Source organism: Chinchilla lanigera, unplaced genomic scaffold, assembly GCF_000276665.1.
Source record: "Chinchilla lanigera isolate Chin_1 unplaced genomic scaffold, ChiLan1.0 scaffold00144, whole genome shotgun sequence".
NCBI lineage: Eukaryota > Metazoa > Chordata > Mammalia > Rodentia > Chinchillidae > Chinchilla > Chinchilla lanigera.
Genome location: NW_004955545.1, coordinates 2797041 through 2814196, shown reverse-complemented (window position 1 = coordinate 2814196; position 17156 = coordinate 2797041). Strand labels below are relative to the sequence as shown.

Sequence of the window (17156 nt, the reverse complement as noted above, 5' to 3'; positions counted from 1 at the left end):
AGTAACAGAAGGTACCACCCCCAGGTAAAGAGGGCATCAAGCAGTGACATCTGACAACTGCACTTGCAGGGCAGATGTGCATCTGTCCTTTCCTGAACTTCTTAGAAACAGGAAATAAAGTCTTCTGGTTTTAATAAATTGAAAGGAAACATTCATACAGCATTATATAACACATGGCAGGAGAGGGAGGGTGTAGGATGCTGCTTTCTGGGTGAGGAGGTACACTCTGCCCCTCCTACACCTAGTGGTTTCAGATGGGGTCTTCGATGTCCTCTTCCTTGAGCTGTGTCAGCTGTCTTCAGTTTCCAGAGCAGACAAGGCCTGACCCAGGGGCATCTTGGTGGCCACCAGAACCAGGTTTCTGGGGGACAGTTCAGGGCTGAAGATGGGCAGGAGCTCAGCATAGAACCCTGAAAGAAAAGGTAGGGCTAATCAGAAAGGGGACACATGGGCCAGACTCTCACTCAGCACTTTCTGCTGGGCTGCAGGCACCACTACTTTCCCCCACAGGCAGACTCCCCAGAAGGAATGAGGATGTCTGAGGCACTGACTTGCGGCTGTCCTCATGCCACGCGAGTTCTGTATGCCTGAACTCTTGCTTACAGTACCTGAGGGGAGCACCACCAGAGGCTGATGTGGTAGGAAATCCGTATTCCTCAACAAATCCCCCACCCCATGAGGTGATGATGGGGTCTGGTGGGTGTGAGGCTGGTGACTAAAGGAGGAAGTCTCTTTAGCCTCTCCCCTCACCTTGCTCCTGAAGGTAAAGCAGCCGGTCCAACAGAATCAGTGTCTCCACCAGTGGGGCAAGCAGGAGAGCCAGGCTAAAGAAGGCCATCACCCGGTTCTCCTGGGCCTGATGAGCCTGAAGGGCAGCCAGGTTCAGCGGCAGCTGGGGGTCCAGCCCCACTCGCTGTAGCCCCTGCTGCACATATCTGTAGGGGCAGCCAGATGGCACTTAGTAGAGTTTTAGGAACCTCTACATCCCACTTTTACCTTTGCCTGTTTCTACTTTGACTCCAACTTTGCTTGATTTGCTACTCTAATATACACCTTCTGTTTTCTGAGACAGGGTCTTACCATGTAGCTCAGGCTGGCCTTGAACTCATGGTAATCCTGCCTCAGCTTCCAGAGTGCTGGAAGTATAGGTATGTGGCACCACAACCAGCTGAACTGTACTTTTTTAAGAGTCACAGTCTCATGATAATGGAGGGAATACCTGTAATCCTAGCTACCTGGGAGGCTGAGGCAAGAGGATCACAAATTCAATGCCAGTCTGGGCAATTTAGTAAGACCTTGTCTCAAAAAATAAAAAAGGGCTACAGATATACCTCAGGACAAGGTTCTGGGTTCAGTCCCCATTACTGGAAAAAAAAAAAAAAAAAAAAAAAAACCAAATAGGTAAACCACAATGTTACTCATGGTGGCCCAAATTCCTGGGCTCAACTGATCCTCCTGGCTCAGCTCTCAAATAGCTGGAACTATGGGGGCATGTACCCCGGTGCCTGGCCTGGTACACAAAGGTTTCTCTTGCTGGAAACTGTCTAATGGCAAAGTGATCAAAAAAATTTATTTTCAGTTTTTCTCAGTTATTTGGCCTTTTTTTTTTTTTTTTTTTTTTTTGGTACCAGGAATCAAACTCATGACCTTATGCATGCCCAGCAGGCGTTTTGCCACTAAGCTATATCCTTGGCCCCTTGGCCACATTTTTAATGTTTAAAAACCTTATATTTGGCTTGGGGTATAGTTTAGTTGTAGGGTGCTTTCCTAGCATGCATGAAGCCCTGGGTCTGAGTCCCAGCACTGCAGGTAAAATAATCACGTATCTTTGATAGTCTCCTGATATGGTAGAACTTTCTTGTTGCAGGACTGGGGATTGAACCTGGAGTCTCAAACTGAGCTAACTTCCCATTTCTTTTTCAGGCAGGGTCTCACTAAATTGTCCAAACTGGCTTTGATTTTCCTGCCTCATCCTCCCATGTGGCTGGGATCACAGGTGTGTAGCACTACACCTGGCTAAGAACAACTTTCAAAGACATTTGGACAGGTTGCCCGCATCAGAGAATCCACTCCTCTAGGTACAGATTTTCTATGGACACACTAACAATGGGTGGGCAGGGAGTCAGGCAGCTAGTTGGAGATCCCCCCTCCAACCTCACTCTTCAATCTTGAGCTCATGGACCCTGGGGATCCCCTGTACGCCTGGGCGACGGAGCTCAGGCCGGGCATGTCGGATGACGGTTTCCAGCGCTGCACGGTAGCAGTGGGTTCGGAGGCCTGGGCCAGCTTTCTGCAGCCGCTCAGCATAGTCCTCCAGGGCATGGCAGGCCCCCTCCCGGAGCCTGTAGGGCAGTTCACAACCAGGCAGCCCCGCCACCCACTGACTCAGCGGGTAGCCACCAGGCTCACTGAGCTTCATGTAGCAGCAGCCCACTGAGGCAAGAGCTGCCACCTCAGGACAGCAGCAGAAGTGCCTCAGCAAGGCGACACTCAGGTCCCCACAGGCGTGGAGACCTGTCAGCAGCAAGCGAGTGCCACCACCGTGCTGTGGCTTCTCCAGGGGAAGCAGAAGTTCTTCACACAGGGTTGTAGGGTCAACCCACTGAACCACATGGTGGGGGCAATGGTGAGGGCCCCTTGGGACCACCTGTAGAGGCAGGAAAGGACAAAACTGAGAAAATCTGTCCTTGGGCCACCTCAGGTGCAGGAAGGGACCTATGCTCTGTACTTCTGAAGGAGGAATAGGGAGAGAGGCTGGGACACTGAGAGCCGCTGGCCCATAATCAGGAGATGGGAGAAACTGGGTCCACTGTTGTTGACTTTGCAAATCTTTTCCTCTCTCAGACCCCAGTTATCCTTTCCTTTTTTTCTTCCCCTCTGTTATTACTTTGGGCAGTGTTGGGGGTCAAACCCAGAGCCTCAGGGCTGGGTGAGTACTCTAACACTGAGCTACACCTCACCCCCAAATTTTCTTCTTGGATAATGTGTCTGTTGCCTGGCTGAGGACCAAGGACGTAGCTCAGCATACAGCATTTGCTGGTTCAATCCCCAGCACCCCCTACAATAATGATTTTTAGTTTGTTTTTTGAGACAGGGTCTTGCTATGTTGGTCAGGCTGGCCTTGAACTATGTAGTCCAGGCTGGCCTCAAACTTGTAGCAGCCCTCCTGGTTCAGCCTCATTGTTCCACACCCAGCCAATAATGATTATGATGACATATGGTCGCCTTATAGGCTACTGTGAAAAGAACACACTGGTGTGGAGAGCATTCTGTAACTCAAAAGTGCCTCTGAAGTGTGGGAAGGCTTTAGTGCAAGGGGATCTCCGGGAAGAGGCAGCAGAAACAGGAAGCACACCATCTCAAGCTGAGAAACAGCAGAGCAGGAACTAAGCCAATTGGTCACTGCTCCTGCAGTGGAGCTGCCCTACCTGTGGGTTCCTCTTCTTTTCCAGAGCCTGCAGAAGCTCCTGGTCCAAGCGCTGTGCTCGCTCCACCAGTCTCTGATCCCCTTCAATGCTCTTCACCAACAGCCCCAGCCCCAGAGACATGAAACGGGAAAGATGTCCCTAAAGTCATGAGAGGGAGGACAGTCATTCCTGCTCAGAGTTCTGTCCACATTACCCATCCTATCAGTGGCCTGGACACCTGGGTCCCAGGAGCCACAGAAACTGAAATTCTTGCTGCTTGTTTCCGCCACTTCTTTTTTTGTTTTGTTTTGTTTTTTCCGGTACCGGGAATCGAACTCATGACCTTGCGCTTGCCAGGCAGGCTCTGTGCAGCTGAGCTAAATCCTCAGCCCCTCCGCCACTTCTCAGAACCTGCCTCCCTCAGCCTGAGGCCTGATATCTGCCCTCCTGCCGTTTTAGTCTCATGGCTCAAAAAGACAGTATGGGAGGGGTCTGCTCACCTGGCCCGAACCCACATCCACAACCTGAGTGCAGCCAGTGAGGTTACTCAGCTTCTTCACCAACTGAAAGAGGAGGGAGTAAGGGTCTCTTGGCCACTGGCTCTTCATTCCTGGAGCAAACATCCATGAGAGTACAGGAGCCAAAGATGGTGGAGGAAGATGGACAGAGGGAGCCACAAGAGACACAAAGGTCTGGAAACCAGAGTGGAGGACGAGTGTGGATACCCTGCCCATGTTTAGGGCACTCACGTTAGTGACTCAGTCTCCCCTACAGAACAAGAGCCCTCTGTGAAGCCAAAGCAGACCATGGTGATGTAAGAATGGGACTAAGAATGATTCAGACACAGTTGCCAATCAATCCAGCAAAAGGATGGAGAAAAAGCTACCCAGCATCCAGGTAGGATTATAGTGTCTGTTGAGAAGAGAAGCTTCTAGGGCCTCTGGTTCTGTATATGAAGTGCAGGGCACACATTTTTGTAACCCCCTGGTTCAACTCCTGGGTTCCCAGTCACTGTTCATACTCCAGCCATCTCCTCACCTCTCCCAGCCTGCGGATCTCATGCTGCTTCTTAGGCCTGACATGTTTCCGGAAGGGAGCTGTCAGTCTGGAGCTCTGGCTGGGGTTCTCTAGGAACTCAGAGGGCGTCTGAAAGCTGGGTGTCCGGGTAAAAGTCAGGGCGTAGGCTGTGGACTTCAGGGCCAGCAGAGTGAGTGGCCACACCGACCTGTACCTGAGATGAACCAGCCCAGGCCACAGTGAATAGTCGCATCATGTCTTGAGTTCCCCAGTTCCTAATCGGGACCCAGGGAGACCTTAGGAAACAGTAGGTAGTGTCTCTGCAGAGCCCAGTGCCTTGAGCTCCCTGGAACAGGGCCTTTCTACCCCATACCTGACCACCTCCCCTTCTCCAGGCATCCCCAGGAGCTGTGAGGCCAGCTCAGGTGGCTCCAGTCCATCCAGCGCTTTCTGCCACGAGCAAGGGAGTGTGCCCCACAGGTTGTCTGTGAAAAACTCCTGCAGAAGAAATGGAGATGCAATCAATAGGACACTACCTGTTACCATGCCCAGTCTTCCCTGCCTGCCCCACCCCACCCAGCAGGTACCTCTGCCTCTTGAGACAGCTCTCCTCCCAAGCCCACTCTTTCCTCTCCTGTCTTCCAGGGGCTAACCTCTGCTTCTCAGAATCCAGACTACATCCTGGACATCTTTCATTGTAACGATGTCCCCACTTACTTGTGTCAGTTCTCTCCACTTTTTGTGGGTGTCGTAAGGAGATGGGGTCTATGTGTACCCAGGCTGACCTCAAACTCAGATATTTCTGCCATAGCCTCTGCAGCAGCTGGGACTACAGGTGTGTGTACCTGGCTTCAACTGAATTTCTTTAGGGTAGGGAATGGTGTCTTCTTCACATACGCATTCCTAATACTACCATAGTGACTGATACACGGTATTAGCACATTATCATTTTTGTAACCTGCCATTTTATGTGCCAGACACACACATACGTATATACATATATGTATACATGTACATGTATATATTTGAGACAGAGTCTCACTATGTAGTTCAGGATGACCTTGAACTCACTATGTAGCCCAGGCTGATCTCGAACTCATGGTAATCCTCCTGCTTCAGCCTCCCAAGTGCTAGGATTACAGCACATGTACCACCATGCTGGCTATTGCTTTGTTTTTTTGAGACAGGGTCTTGCTATATAGTCCAGTCTGACCTTGAACTCACCACGTAGCCCAGGCTAGCCTCAAACTTGTGATTCTCCTGCCTCAGCCTCCCAAGTGCTGGGATTACAAGTGTACACCACTACGTCTGGCTGACACACATTTATTTTTAATCATTCATTTACTCATCATAAGTTCTGGGGCTTTGTTTTGGTTTTACACCAATCTCTATTCTCAGCTTAGGAGATACAATAGTGATTCAGAGAAACAAGACCCTTGATCTTACAGATACCTGCAAGAGTTTACATTTAAAAAAAAATTCATGTGCTGGGGATGTAGTAGTGCTGGTAGAGTGCTTTCCCAGTGTGTGTGAGGCCCTGAATTTGATCCTCAGCTATGCAAAATAATAATCATAATAAAATCATTTCAGCTAACATCAAATACCACTGACAATATAACGCTTAGGAAAGTTATGTAATACAGAGTTTATTAGAGAACTACTTCAGATAGGGTGGTAAGGGAAGACTTGGCTGAGGAACTTACACTAGTTAAGACTTGGATGATGAACAGGAATCAGTCATGTAAAGAAAATTCAAAAGAAAAAAAAAAAAGAAAAGACAAAAGAAAAGACAAACCAGGCGTGGTGGCACACACTTGTAATCCTAGCACTCAGGAGGGCGATCACAGCCAAACTGCCACAAGTTTGAGACTAGCCTAGGCTATATGATGAGACTGTCTCAAAAACAAAAAACAAAACAAAACCCTGAAGAAGCCAGGCATGGTGGTGCATGCCTGTAATCCCAGCACTCAGCAGACTAAAGCAGGAGGTTCATCTCAAGTTTGAGGCCAGCCTGGACTATATAGTGAGTTCAAGACCAGCCTGAACTATATACTGAGACCCTGTCTAAAAAAAAAAAAAAAAGCCACTTATGATAAACCTACTATCAACATCATATTTATATGTATATACAGGAGAGCTAACATAGTTGCTCTATTGTTTTACTGAAAGGAACAGTTAATGATTATTTGTTTGATCAATCCTGCATGTCTCTATTTGTTTCCCTGAGAAACCACTTGGAAGATATCAATACGTAATACAACAACCACTGTTAATTTCCTACTACTCTGTAACTCTGTATTGTTTGTATTTTTCTTATGCTATTTTGTAAATGTATGTCTGTTAATGTTTTCCTTATTTTTAAAATAAATTTAAAACAACAACAAAAAAAACCACATCATATTTAATGAGGAAAAATGAAAGCCTGTCCTTTACAATCAGGAACGAAACAAGGATGTCCACTATCACCACTCCCATTCAATACAGTACTTAAAACTTTAGCCAGCACAATCAGACAAGAGAACGAAAGGGGATACTTATAGGAAAGGAAGAAGTCAAACTATCTTTGTTCATGGATGACATGATCCTTTAAATAGAAGACCCAAAAAATTCCACCATGACTTCTAGAACTTAACAAATTCAGCAAGGTAACAGGAAACAACATCAACACACAAAAATCAGTAGGACTCCAGCCAGGTGTGATGGCGCACGCCTGTAATCCCAGCACTGGGGAGGGTAAGGAAGGAGGATCCCCATGAATTCAAGGCTAGAATGGGCTACATAGAGAGTTCAGGGTGAGCCCAAACTACAATGTGAGACCCTGTCTCAAAAAAACAACAAAAACACAATAGGATTCCTGTACCTACCAAGAAAGAACTTAAGAAAACATCATTCACAACAGCTTTAAGAAAAATTAAATACTTAGGAATTAACCTAATGAAGTGAATGACATCTATAACAAAAACTAAGGTACTCTAAAAAAGGAGATCGAGAGGATGTCAGAAAATGGGATGACAGCTCCTGTTTCTGGTATGTTTCCAAGAATTAAAAACATTAAAGTGATACATGTAAACCCATGTTTATAGCAGCATGATTCATAATTGCTAAATCTTGGAAGCAGACTATATATGTCTATCAACAGATGAATGGATAAAAAAATGTGGTATTTATACACAATGGAGTACTACTCTGCTACAAAGAAGGATAAATTTGAGTCCTTTGTAGGAAAATGGATGCACTTTGAGACCATAATGTTAAAAATGAAATAAACTTCATACACAAGTTTAAATATCACATGGTTTCTTCTACATGAGAAACCCAATGTATAAATAAAGAGTAAAATAAGGCAGACTAATAGGAAACAAAGAGTTAGCTCTTTAGTAAATGGGAAGGGGACCAAGAAATGGAAGAAAGAGGGATGTAGTGAAGAATTAAGATATATACATGTACCAACTCCCCATGATGATTGTAATCATTATGCATTTCTAACATGTACTAATAAAAATAAAAAATATAGACAAAAAGGGCGACAGATTTAACTAGCTTAGCATGAAGGCTCTTCGTTGAATCCTTAGTGTCTCTCTCTCTCTCTCTCTCTCTCTCTCTCTCTCACACACACACACACACACACACACACACTATGAGCAATAGCAAATATTCACATAATACTTTCTATGCCAGGCACTGTTGGAAACATCTGACATGTATGAATACACTTAATAAACAACTCTATGAGATAGGTTCTATTTTGAGCCTCCATTTTACAGATAAAACTAAGACAGCAATTGACTAACCTGCCCAATTCAAAAAGCTAGAAAATAGAAGAGCTTGAAAGTGAAACCTATTTTATCAGGAATCCTTGCTCTTAACTGATCTGCTCTATTGCCTTTCAGTGGAGAAAGATTATTCCAGACAGATCAACAAATGCAAAGGCTCAGACACCTCCCATATTTTTGGACAGAAATCAGACCAGCATAAATACGGCAGAGTGAATGTGGGAAGAAAATGAAATTTGATGTGGATGAGGAAGCAGCAGAGCTCCCATTATGCAGGGCTACATAAACAATATAGTAAGGAGTTAGCATTTCATCAAAGCACCTAGGAAGCAATGAAGTGTCATAATAAGGTGACAAGATTTACGTTTGAAAAAAATATAAATAAATAAATAAAAAGATTTATGTTTGAAAGACGTCAATCTGGCTGCTCAGAGAAACACTGGTTACAGACAGGCATCAGTAAACAGAGAGTAAGTAATTTAGGGAAGATGATGGAGGCTTGGCCCACGGAGGTAGCAATGGAGATTAAAGGGCTGGGGATATAGCTCAGCGGCACAAGTACCTGCCTGGCAAGTGCAAGGTCCTGAATTCGATTCCCAGTACCAAAAAAAAAAAAAGAAAGAAAGAAAAAAAATCTACGCATTGGAGGTTAAGACGAATAAATCTGGGGTCTAGTATGAGGGTAAAGCCAAGAGGACTTGAGGAACTGGACTGCGGATGCATGAAAGAAAGAGCTGAATCGAGGGTAGTTTCTGGGTATGGGATCTGAATACTTCAATCGCAATAATTCAACCTGAATAATTCAGCCATTTATACATTATCTCATTTATTAGCAATGATCCTTCAGATAGGGATCCATTTTATAGTTGAAACTGGGGACTGGAATGAAGCGGGGGGACACCTATTAACACAGTAGAGGAGGCAAGATTCCACTCTGATTCTAAAACTAAACTGTCCACAAAAAAATAAAGTGAGTTAGAATGAATCAACATGTGTTTTACTGGAACACCTCATATAGTCCTAGGAGAATTCTATGTTAACCGCAGTACAACTCAAAAGTCCATGTTTTGGCCAGGCGTGGAGGTGCACGCCTATGATCCCCGCATCCAGGAAGCTGCGGCAGAAGGATCACAGCGAGTTCGAGGCCAGCCTGGGCTACACAGTAAGTTCAAGGCCAGGCTGAACTGCGTATCGAAACCCTGTCTCAAAACAAACATACCATGCTTGTATTACCTTAGGTTCTGAGAAAGTTAGAAAACAACCTATTAGCGGAAAAAGGGAATCACCCTCTTTTTAACTTTTCTTCTGGAATGACTTACAACTCAAGAAAGATCAATGGTAAATTCCCTGTCACGAGCACCCAGGCAACCACACGACCAGAAGAAGCAGCCCGCCCACGACCCTGTGGCCTCACGATGATGTAGGCGTCCAGAATGGAACGGTACAGTGCCAGGACACGGGTGAGGTTCACAGCTAGCTGCCTCCGCTCCTCGAGGGAGAGGCTCCGGGCGGAGACGCCCGGCATCCCGAGTTCCAACCGGTGGCACGGGGAGCGAGGACGCGGTGAGCTGGGTGGGATCCAGGGTAAGTACCACGCAGGACCCGGGTTGGGCTCAGCTCCTTCAGCAGAACGGAAAGTTCTAAGCCCGGTCCCCGATGCTGCCTTGGTGGGAAACCATACTCCGGACTGAAAATACCACAGTAGGCGCGCCAGCAACCTGGTTTGAGGTTACAAGTCGCGGAGCCTACAGTCCACAGGTGCCGGCGTCCGAGTCACTGAGGGCAGTGACAGCGCAGTGACGTCACAGAGACGCAAGGTGGCGCCGGTCCGAAGACAGGGCGGGCCAAATTCCTGCTCCAGCGTCTTCCCTCCCACGGCCCTCCTCTGCCGGAAGTGGGGCCGGTCCCCGGCGCTCTGCAGTTCCGGTTTCTCGTGGCCTACCCCACCTTCGAGTTGTACCTCCACGGGGCTAGAGGGGCCGGGGAGCGTATCCCGCCCCCGCCCCCACCCACGCCTCCGCCACCGCCTCCGCCGCTGCCGGTCCTCATACACTCAGAATCCTTGGTGTCGCTGCCGGAAGTGGGGGCGCTTCGGGCGCGTGCGCGCCGGCCCCCAGCACGTTCCCATCCGCGCGCCTGCCGGCCCGGGGCCCGACGGCGCGCTCCGGTTTCTGTATCCGGCTCGGGACGCTTCCGTTCGTAGTGGGGACAGTCCAGGAGGTAGGCCTGTGGGCCTGGCGAACTGTCCCCATCACGAGAACCGTCAAAAGTGTGCTTGCGAGGTGGGCCACCTTGACTTCCGATCTCCCTCACTTCGCGCCTCTGGTAGGTGTCAAAGGTCTTTGCTTGGGAGGACGTGGGTGAGGTGCGTGCGGCGGTTACACTCCACAAATCGTGCGGAGCCGAGAGAGAGGGTGCCTGGGTTCCTATTCTTGGGGCCCGCGCTGCGGATGCCACCTGTGCTGTATCCCTCACTGCTTTGGAGCTCGCTTGGACATTCTCTGTAGGCAGATGCCAGCTCACCTCTTCTGGCTTCTAGACCTTACGAGAATGAGAATGGAACTCAGTGGGCCCTCCCGCCCCCACAACCCCGCGGAATTTGAGTGGCGGTACTAGGGATTGAACCCAGGGCCTCCACACCGTCCTACCGCCCCAGCGCCCCTCCTTTTTTTTTTTTTTTTTTCCAGACAGGGTTTTACTAGGCTGGCATTGAACTTGTAATTCTCCTGCCTCAGCTTCCTAGAGTGCGGCACCTGGATCCTTTTTTTTTTTTGGTGTTGGTGATGGAACTCGGGTCCTTACTCATGTTGAACACACAGTCTCCTACTGAACTACATCCCCATCCCCAGCTCCTGCATTTTATAATTGAGACTGAGGCCCAGAAAGGAGAATGACTTTCCTAAGTCTACTGAACTGTGGGGCTCTGCTAAAATCCATATTTTGTTTACCTTCGAATGCATTGCATCATTTCATTTCCCTGTCTCTCTGGCAGGTTGTTTTGGTGACTTTCTTGCCTTAAATCTTACAGAAATGGATCTTTTCTCATTTTCCCTTAGGCCTGTGGGTACAGTTACTAGGATCACTCTTCTCAGGGTTTTCTACAGACTGTTAGACAATGGGACTCAGTAGAAAATGAGAATATCATCCTGCTGTCATCCGTAAGCCACTCTTCCCAACTGCACTCCCACCATTTGCTGTCCTCATGTCTACTTTACTCTTGAATCTGGATTTTGCCGAATCTCCTCTCAAAAAGTCATTAGAAGGAAATGCCAAGCATAGAAGTTTTGTCAAGAGGCGAAGGCTCTTGGAACAGAGAGGTTTTCTTAATAAAAAGAACCAACGTTCTAGTAAGGTGCCTAAACCACACTCAGAACCTACAAAGAAAGGGGAAACTCTGAGAGTCGATGGCACTGGGAAGATCGATTCTCTGCGAAAAAAGAAGACAACTGCCTCCAGCAATGGGTCAGAGCAGTCCCTCCGCAAGAAAGCTACAGTGTCTTGGCTGACCCCTGCTCCTTCAAACAAGACTGATTCTGTTGTGGGTAAAGTAGATTTGCTGGGGGAGTTCCAGAGTGCCCTTCCAAAGATTAAGAGCCCTCCAGCTCGCTCCCAGAAGAAGATCCCTCAGAAGAAGCCCCCTCAGAAGCCCCCTGAGAACAGTGTCACACAGAATTCCACCCAAGCCCACTCAAAGAGTGTATGCTCTGGTGCTTCATGGAAACCAGGGAAGATGGTGGCAGTTGACTGTGAGATGGTGGGCACAGGCCCCAAGGGGCACGTTAGTTCCTTGGCTCGGTGTAGTATTGTTAACTATGATGGAGATGTGCTTTATGATGAGTATGTCCTTCCCCCCTGCCCCATTGTGGACTACCGGACCAGGTGGAGTGGTATCCGTAAGCAGCACATGGTGAAGGCTACACCCTTTAAGACTGCTCGGAGCCAGGTGAGGATTATGGAGCATGATGATGACAATGACAGCTGGATGGAGAGACTTTTTCCAGCAGTGGGTGTCATCCTGAAACGGTGTCAAAAGATTGTGGGGGAGCAGAATATCAGATGATTAAGGCCTCCTGTTGGGGTAAAGAGTGGTGAAAGTGTATGTCAAGGTGTTAGGTACCTGTAATCTGTATATTCAGGGAGGCTGAGGCAAGAGGATCACTGAATTTGAGGCCAGCCTGGCTACATAGTTCAAGGCCAGCCTGAGCTACATGGTGTGACCCTGTCTCCAAAAAAAGAAAAAAACATTTTGGAATTTAGTGGAACTGAGCTGGAGACTAGCAGTATGTATAGAGAAACAAAAGCCAGTGATAAAACTGGGAGAACACAGGCATGAGGGTTGGGAAAGGGCTTCGTTTGGAAATGCCTTATAGCAGTGGTGGTGAATCTATGGCATGTGTGCCACTGTGGGCTGTTTGTATCACTGAAAGCTCTGAAAAGGTTCACCATCACTGCCTTACAGAATGAGAGCCTAGGATTGAGAAGGGAGATGGAGAGGGCTTCCCAAACAAAAGGTAACCTGGGACAAGAGGTAGGAGAGGTCAGAAAGTTGATAGAGCTGAAGCATGTTTGTATACCTGGGATAACTGGCCTGTAGCAAAGGACATAGAAGGCACAGGACTGGGTAGGTCGCGGTTCTCACCTCACTTACTGAGCTAACCTATTCATTCTAACCTTCTGCGGGATTTTGGAGCATAACAAATGAACAAGAAAGGGAGGTGAGCTCTAAAAGGGGGGAGAAAGAGCAAGAGGAGAGCCAGCTGGCCTTAGGAGGCCACCAGAGGGCGCCGCTGATCCATGCCGTTGCAGTTTAGCTCACACTACTTAATCTGGATTCTCTGTGCTTCCTTATAGCACAGGCCAGACCGTTGGGAGATTGATCAGAGGCAAAGCAGCTGGCTATTAGACAAGAGTGGAAGGATATCCTGAGCACAGGGGGAAGCTGAATAGAGACTTGGGAGAGGCAGAAGATGGGATGGGTTTGAGATAGCAGATTACCTCAAGCCAGAAATTGAATCTTGTGAAATCAAGGTATTGATGGACAGTAAACTGCAGGTCAGGTCAAGAGCAACTAAATACTTTGGTTGACTGGAGTATAGCTGGTTTTCAACATAAGGCACTTGACCAGTACACAGGGTTATGAAATAGTATGTCCAGATGAATATGATTTCTTTGAGGGCATCCCATTGGGAGGCCATATAGCACTATAACTTTCTGTACAGGCTTTTGGGAACACCATTTTGGGAACAGCCTTTGGAGCCCATGATGTATTCTTTGAACTCACTGGTAGTCTTCATGCAGTATGATCCTCAAATGGTGAGCTGTTATTTGGCTCCAAGACTAGTGTAAGGTCTCCTGTGCAGCTTTAGTCTTTAAGTGACTTCATCTTTTATGGTTTGGAGTTCTTTGAGAGTCTGATGAAAAACATAGGCTCTTTCCCCAAAAGTAACCACACATTTAGGTGCATTTCATCTGGGGCTTCTGTTACCTCGGAACCCATCCTTCATTTCATGGGTTCCAGTCACATGTGTAAGGCTAACATGATGATAAAGGACTTAAAGTCGCGAGTCAGAACTGAACTGCGGGGCTGGGGGCTGGGGATTTAGCTCAGCGGCAAAAGCGCCTGCCTGGCAAGCGCAAGGTCGTGAGTTCGGTTCCCGGTACCGAAGAAAAACCAAAAAAAAAAAAAAAAAAAAAAACTGAACTGCATATGTGAGCATCTTTTTTGTTTTATTTTATTTTATTTTTTGTTTTGTTTTGTTTTGTTTTTTTGTTTTAGATAAGGGCTCAGTATAGCTCAGGCTGGCCTTGAACTCATAATCCTTCAGCCTCAGCCTCCTGAGTGCTGGAATTACAGAAATGCGTCAAATCTTAAGTGTAAATTCAATTTAGGACAAAAGGAAAATTAATCTATCATTGGGATTGAAATTAATAAGAAGGTAAGGAACACCTGGGCATTGTGGCACTCACCTATTATCTCAGGTACTCAGGAAGCCAAGGCAGGAGGACGACAGGTTCGAAACCAGTCTGGGCAACTTAGACCCTGTCTCAGATTTTTTGTTTTATTTTGTTTTCTGAGACAGGGTCTCACTATGTAGTCCAGGCTCACTATATAGCCTAGGCTGGCCTTGAATTCACAGCGATCCTCTTGCCTCAACCTCAGCACCCTGAGTGCTGGGATTATAGGAATGTGCCACCACGCTTGGCCCTGTCTCAAGATTTTGGAAGTCTGGGGGTGTAGCTCAGTGTTCCCTGGGTTCAATTTCCCCAGCACTACAAAAAAATAATTTTAAAAAGGGTGAGTTATTGTCATTACAGATCCAAGTAATAAAGTTGCACATGGAAATTATCTACTTCTACCCTGGGGAAGAGGAAGTAGATTTTAGGAGAAAGAAAACTTGTTAGGGCATTTCAAGAATGAGGCAGGTAGGTTTTGGTGCAGAGAAACCAGAGGTATTGATGGCCATGGGCAGCTTTCTGGATCTCAGGGTCCACATCTGAGTCTGACTTCTCACCTCCTCTCCGCTACCTATTCCAGATCTTGAAGATCCTTGCCGGAAAGATCGTAGTGGGACATGCCATCCACAATGACTTCAAAGCCCTGCAGTACTTTCACCCCAAGCCCCTCACCAGAGACACCTCCCAAATCCCCCTCCTCAATCGTAAGGCAGGCTGCCCAGAGAATACCACCATGTCTCTCAAGACTCTCACCAAGAAGCTGCTGAGCCGGGACATCCAGGTAGCTTCTCCCTGAGTGTCACCCCACACGCCCCTGTGGCACATGAGTTCTTCCTGCTGCCTCTGCAGGCTCTGACCCAGAAGTCTTTTGGCTGTAGAGCACCACATGGCTGCTCTGGTGGACACAGCTTTGAGCTAAGGGGCCCAGGAGTCTCTTTCTATATGGAGGGAGAATGAGTACTTTTAGTCTTCCTCATGGAACATTCTAAATGATACTTTGGAAAAGAAAGATTAACCCAAAGCAGGTATAAACCCCTGAAGGAAAGAAAGCCAGCATGCTGGTGCATACATGTAATCCCAGCACTCAGGAGTCTGAGACGGGTAATCACTGCAGGTTTTATGTCAACTTGGGTTATATAGTGAGCTCAAGACAAGCCTAAACTATATAGCAAGGCCTTGTCTTGCTCTAAAAAGAAAAAGGAAAGCAGGTAGTCGGGGTGGCCTAAAAGAACACAGTAGTTTAAGGACCACTCAGGCATTTCACATGCCCTGTTCAGAGAGGGAGTGCCAGTTAGGAAGTTGTAGATGCATGCCCTGTAGAAGGCAGTTGAGGAGCTGGGAAGGGTAGAAGACTTAGGAGTCCTGCCTTTGGTCTGGTGTGTTCTGTCTCTGTAGAACTTAGGCTAGTAGGGTATCCATATGCTGCCACAGAAAGAATCGAGGCAGGCAGAGGCAAAGTCTTAGGAGTTAGAGCCCTGAATTAGGTGGTGAATGGAACCCACCAGAACTCTGTCTCTGGAGCTCACTGACTGCAGAAGAAACACTGTGGGGTGGCAGGATGAAGGGAGCAGTGTTGGTTGGGAAGGGAAAAGTTCGTGTGGGTTCAGCCTTTTCTCTTCCTCCCTGTTCAGGCTGGAAAAGGTGGACACTCTTCCGTGGAAGATGCCCAGGCCACTATGGAGCTGTACAAGTTGGTTGAAGTTGAGTGGGAACAGCACCTGGCCCAGAATCCCCCAAAAAACTAGCAACTGTGGAGCAGCAGAAGCAGCACCCAGGAGAATGGGCAACAGCCCCCCTACACATAACCAAGCATACCTGGGGAAGCTGGAATTGTTGGGGAGAGAGGCTCCACCCCAGACTCAATAGCCATTGCAATTTCACCTCGCTCTTGTGTTTCATGTCTGATTAAGTATCCTATAGAAGGGGAAGTCTTTGTGTTGAACCCAGCCCTGGATTGTTTACCTCGCAAATGGTGCTAACCACAGGTCCCTGGGTGCTTTATGTTGGCCAAGCAGCAGGGCATACTGGGAAATGTAGTTTCCCACCTGCCTTACCACTGGGTAGCCCTTTCCCTCTTCAGGTGGGAGGGTGTGTTGCCCAATCTGGCCTTGACTGCCTGGACTCCACCAGTCCTCCCTCTTCAGTCTCTGGAGTAGCTGGGATTATTTTTACACACCACCATATACCCACCAGGTCTCATTTTTATGCCTTTATTTCTCAAGTAATTAACAAGACCCTTTTATTTTCAAGTGTTTTGGGGCTGGGTGTGACTCAAAGGTAGAGCACCTGCCTAGCATGTGTAAGGCCTTGGGTTTGCTCCCCACCAACTCCCCCTCCCCCAAGTATCCTGGTTGGACCCTGAATTGTATAGTCCTGTTCCATATCACAGACCTTGCTTTTGGTGCACCTGACCTGCCAGGATGTAACTTGCTGGCTTGCAGAGGAGCCATCTGGAGAGCAGTTTAGTTCCTAGGGTTGCAAAGCAGTGAGGTGACAGTACAGCTTAGAAATCAACTTTTCTGATACAGAAAAGCTGAAGGATTTATTTAATTTAGTTCTGCTTGGTGGGTTTAAAAAAATTTACATTGTTTTAATATTTTTTAAGTCCTCTTTTACCTTGCTAAATCAAGTCTCTTAAAAACTCATGATTATTTTGATAAATTTTTATAACGGAACACAGTTGCGTGATGGTTCCTTTTTGACTTCGGTGTAGTGTCACAAGACATTCAGGGGCTGTATCGTTCTGTAAAGAGGCTCCCAGTCTCTCTGGGTGGTGCAAACTGGCCCTCTTATTTATTGAAAGTTACTGAGAAGCACTGGCCAAACATTTGTGTGTGATGTGTTAATGGTGCCTTGTCCTGGTCCCTGCCATAAATTAACAAGCACACCTAAAATGACACTTCAAGCACTGTAACTTGTGGGCGTGTGACCAAAAGAGATAGAAAGTGAATCTGTGAGAATAAAGGAGGCATGGAACAGGGAGGAAAGGTGCGTGGTGCCACCA

At 47.4% G+C, this 17156-nt stretch overlaps 2 protein-coding genes across 5 annotated transcripts; one reads left to right on the top strand and one right to left on the bottom strand.

Moving 5' to 3' along the window:
- Positions 1 to 115: 115 nt before the first annotated feature.
- Positions 116 to 9870, bottom strand: Rrnad1 (ribosomal RNA adenine dimethylase domain containing 1). 4 transcript variants are annotated; one of them, XM_013508205.1, is made up of 8 exons: positions 9612 to 9870; positions 4798 to 4922; positions 4446 to 4638; positions 3908 to 4099; positions 3429 to 3566; positions 2160 to 2647; positions 751 to 935; positions 116 to 410 (listed from the first exon to the last, which is right to left on the bottom strand). In XM_013508205.1, the coding sequence occupies exons 1-8, from the start codon at positions 9720 to 9722 to the stop codon at positions 289 to 291; spliced, it is 1554 nt and encodes a 517-aa protein (XP_013363659.1). In that variant the 5' UTR covers positions 9723 to 9870; the 3' UTR covers positions 116 to 288. The 4 variants fall into 4 exon arrangements, with proteins under 4 accessions (XP_013363659.1, XP_005411753.1, XP_013363660.1 ...); XM_005411696.2 differs by having other exon boundaries at positions 3908 to 3970; positions 9612 to 9741; XM_013508206.1 differs by lacking the exon at positions 9612 to 9870 and adding an exon at positions 9517 to 9604.
- A 184-nt stretch (positions 9871 to 10054) lies between these two features.
- Isg20l2 (interferon stimulated exonuclease gene 20kDa-like 2) lies at positions 10055 to 16827 on the top strand. Its single transcript, XM_005411698.2, has 4 exons — positions 10055 to 10522; positions 11254 to 12140; positions 14733 to 14933; positions 15784 to 16827. The coding sequence occupies exons 2-4, from the start codon at positions 11400 to 11402 to the stop codon at positions 15895 to 15897; spliced, it is 1056 nt and encodes a 351-aa protein (XP_005411755.1). The 5' UTR covers positions 10055 to 10522; positions 11254 to 11399; the 3' UTR covers positions 15898 to 16827.
- Positions 16828 to 17156: the final 329 nt, after the last annotated feature.

What these genes read in the sequence shown, in the direction of transcription:
- Rrnad1 (XM_013508205.1), bottom strand. Translation starts at nt 9,722, where the DNA reads ATGCCGGGCGTCTCCGCCCGGAGCCTCTCCCTCGAGGAGCGGAGGCAG. An exon ending in TTCTGGACGCCTACATCATC is followed by an intron (nt 4,923 to 9,611) that starts GTGAGGCCACAG and finishes TTTCTTCTGCAG; the next exon opens with GAGTTTTTCACAGACAACCT. An exon ending in GGAGAAGGGGAGGTGGTCAG is followed by an intron (nt 4,639 to 4,797) that starts GTATGGGGTAGA and finishes GGTTCATCTCAG; the next exon opens with GTACAGGTCGGTGTGGCCAC.
- Isg20l2 (XM_005411698.2), top strand. Translation starts at nt 11,400, where the DNA reads ATGTCTACTTTACTCTTGAATCTGGATTTTGCCGAATCTCCTCTCAAA. An exon ending in TTAAGACTGCTCGGAGCCAG is followed by an intron (nt 12,141 to 14,732) that starts GTGAGGATTATG and finishes TACCTATTCCAG; the next exon opens with ATCTTGAAGATCCTTGCCGG. An exon ending in TGCTGAGCCGGGACATCCAG is followed by an intron (nt 14,934 to 15,783) that starts GTAGCTTCTCCC and finishes CTCCCTGTTCAG; the next exon opens with GCTGGAAAAGGTGGACACTC.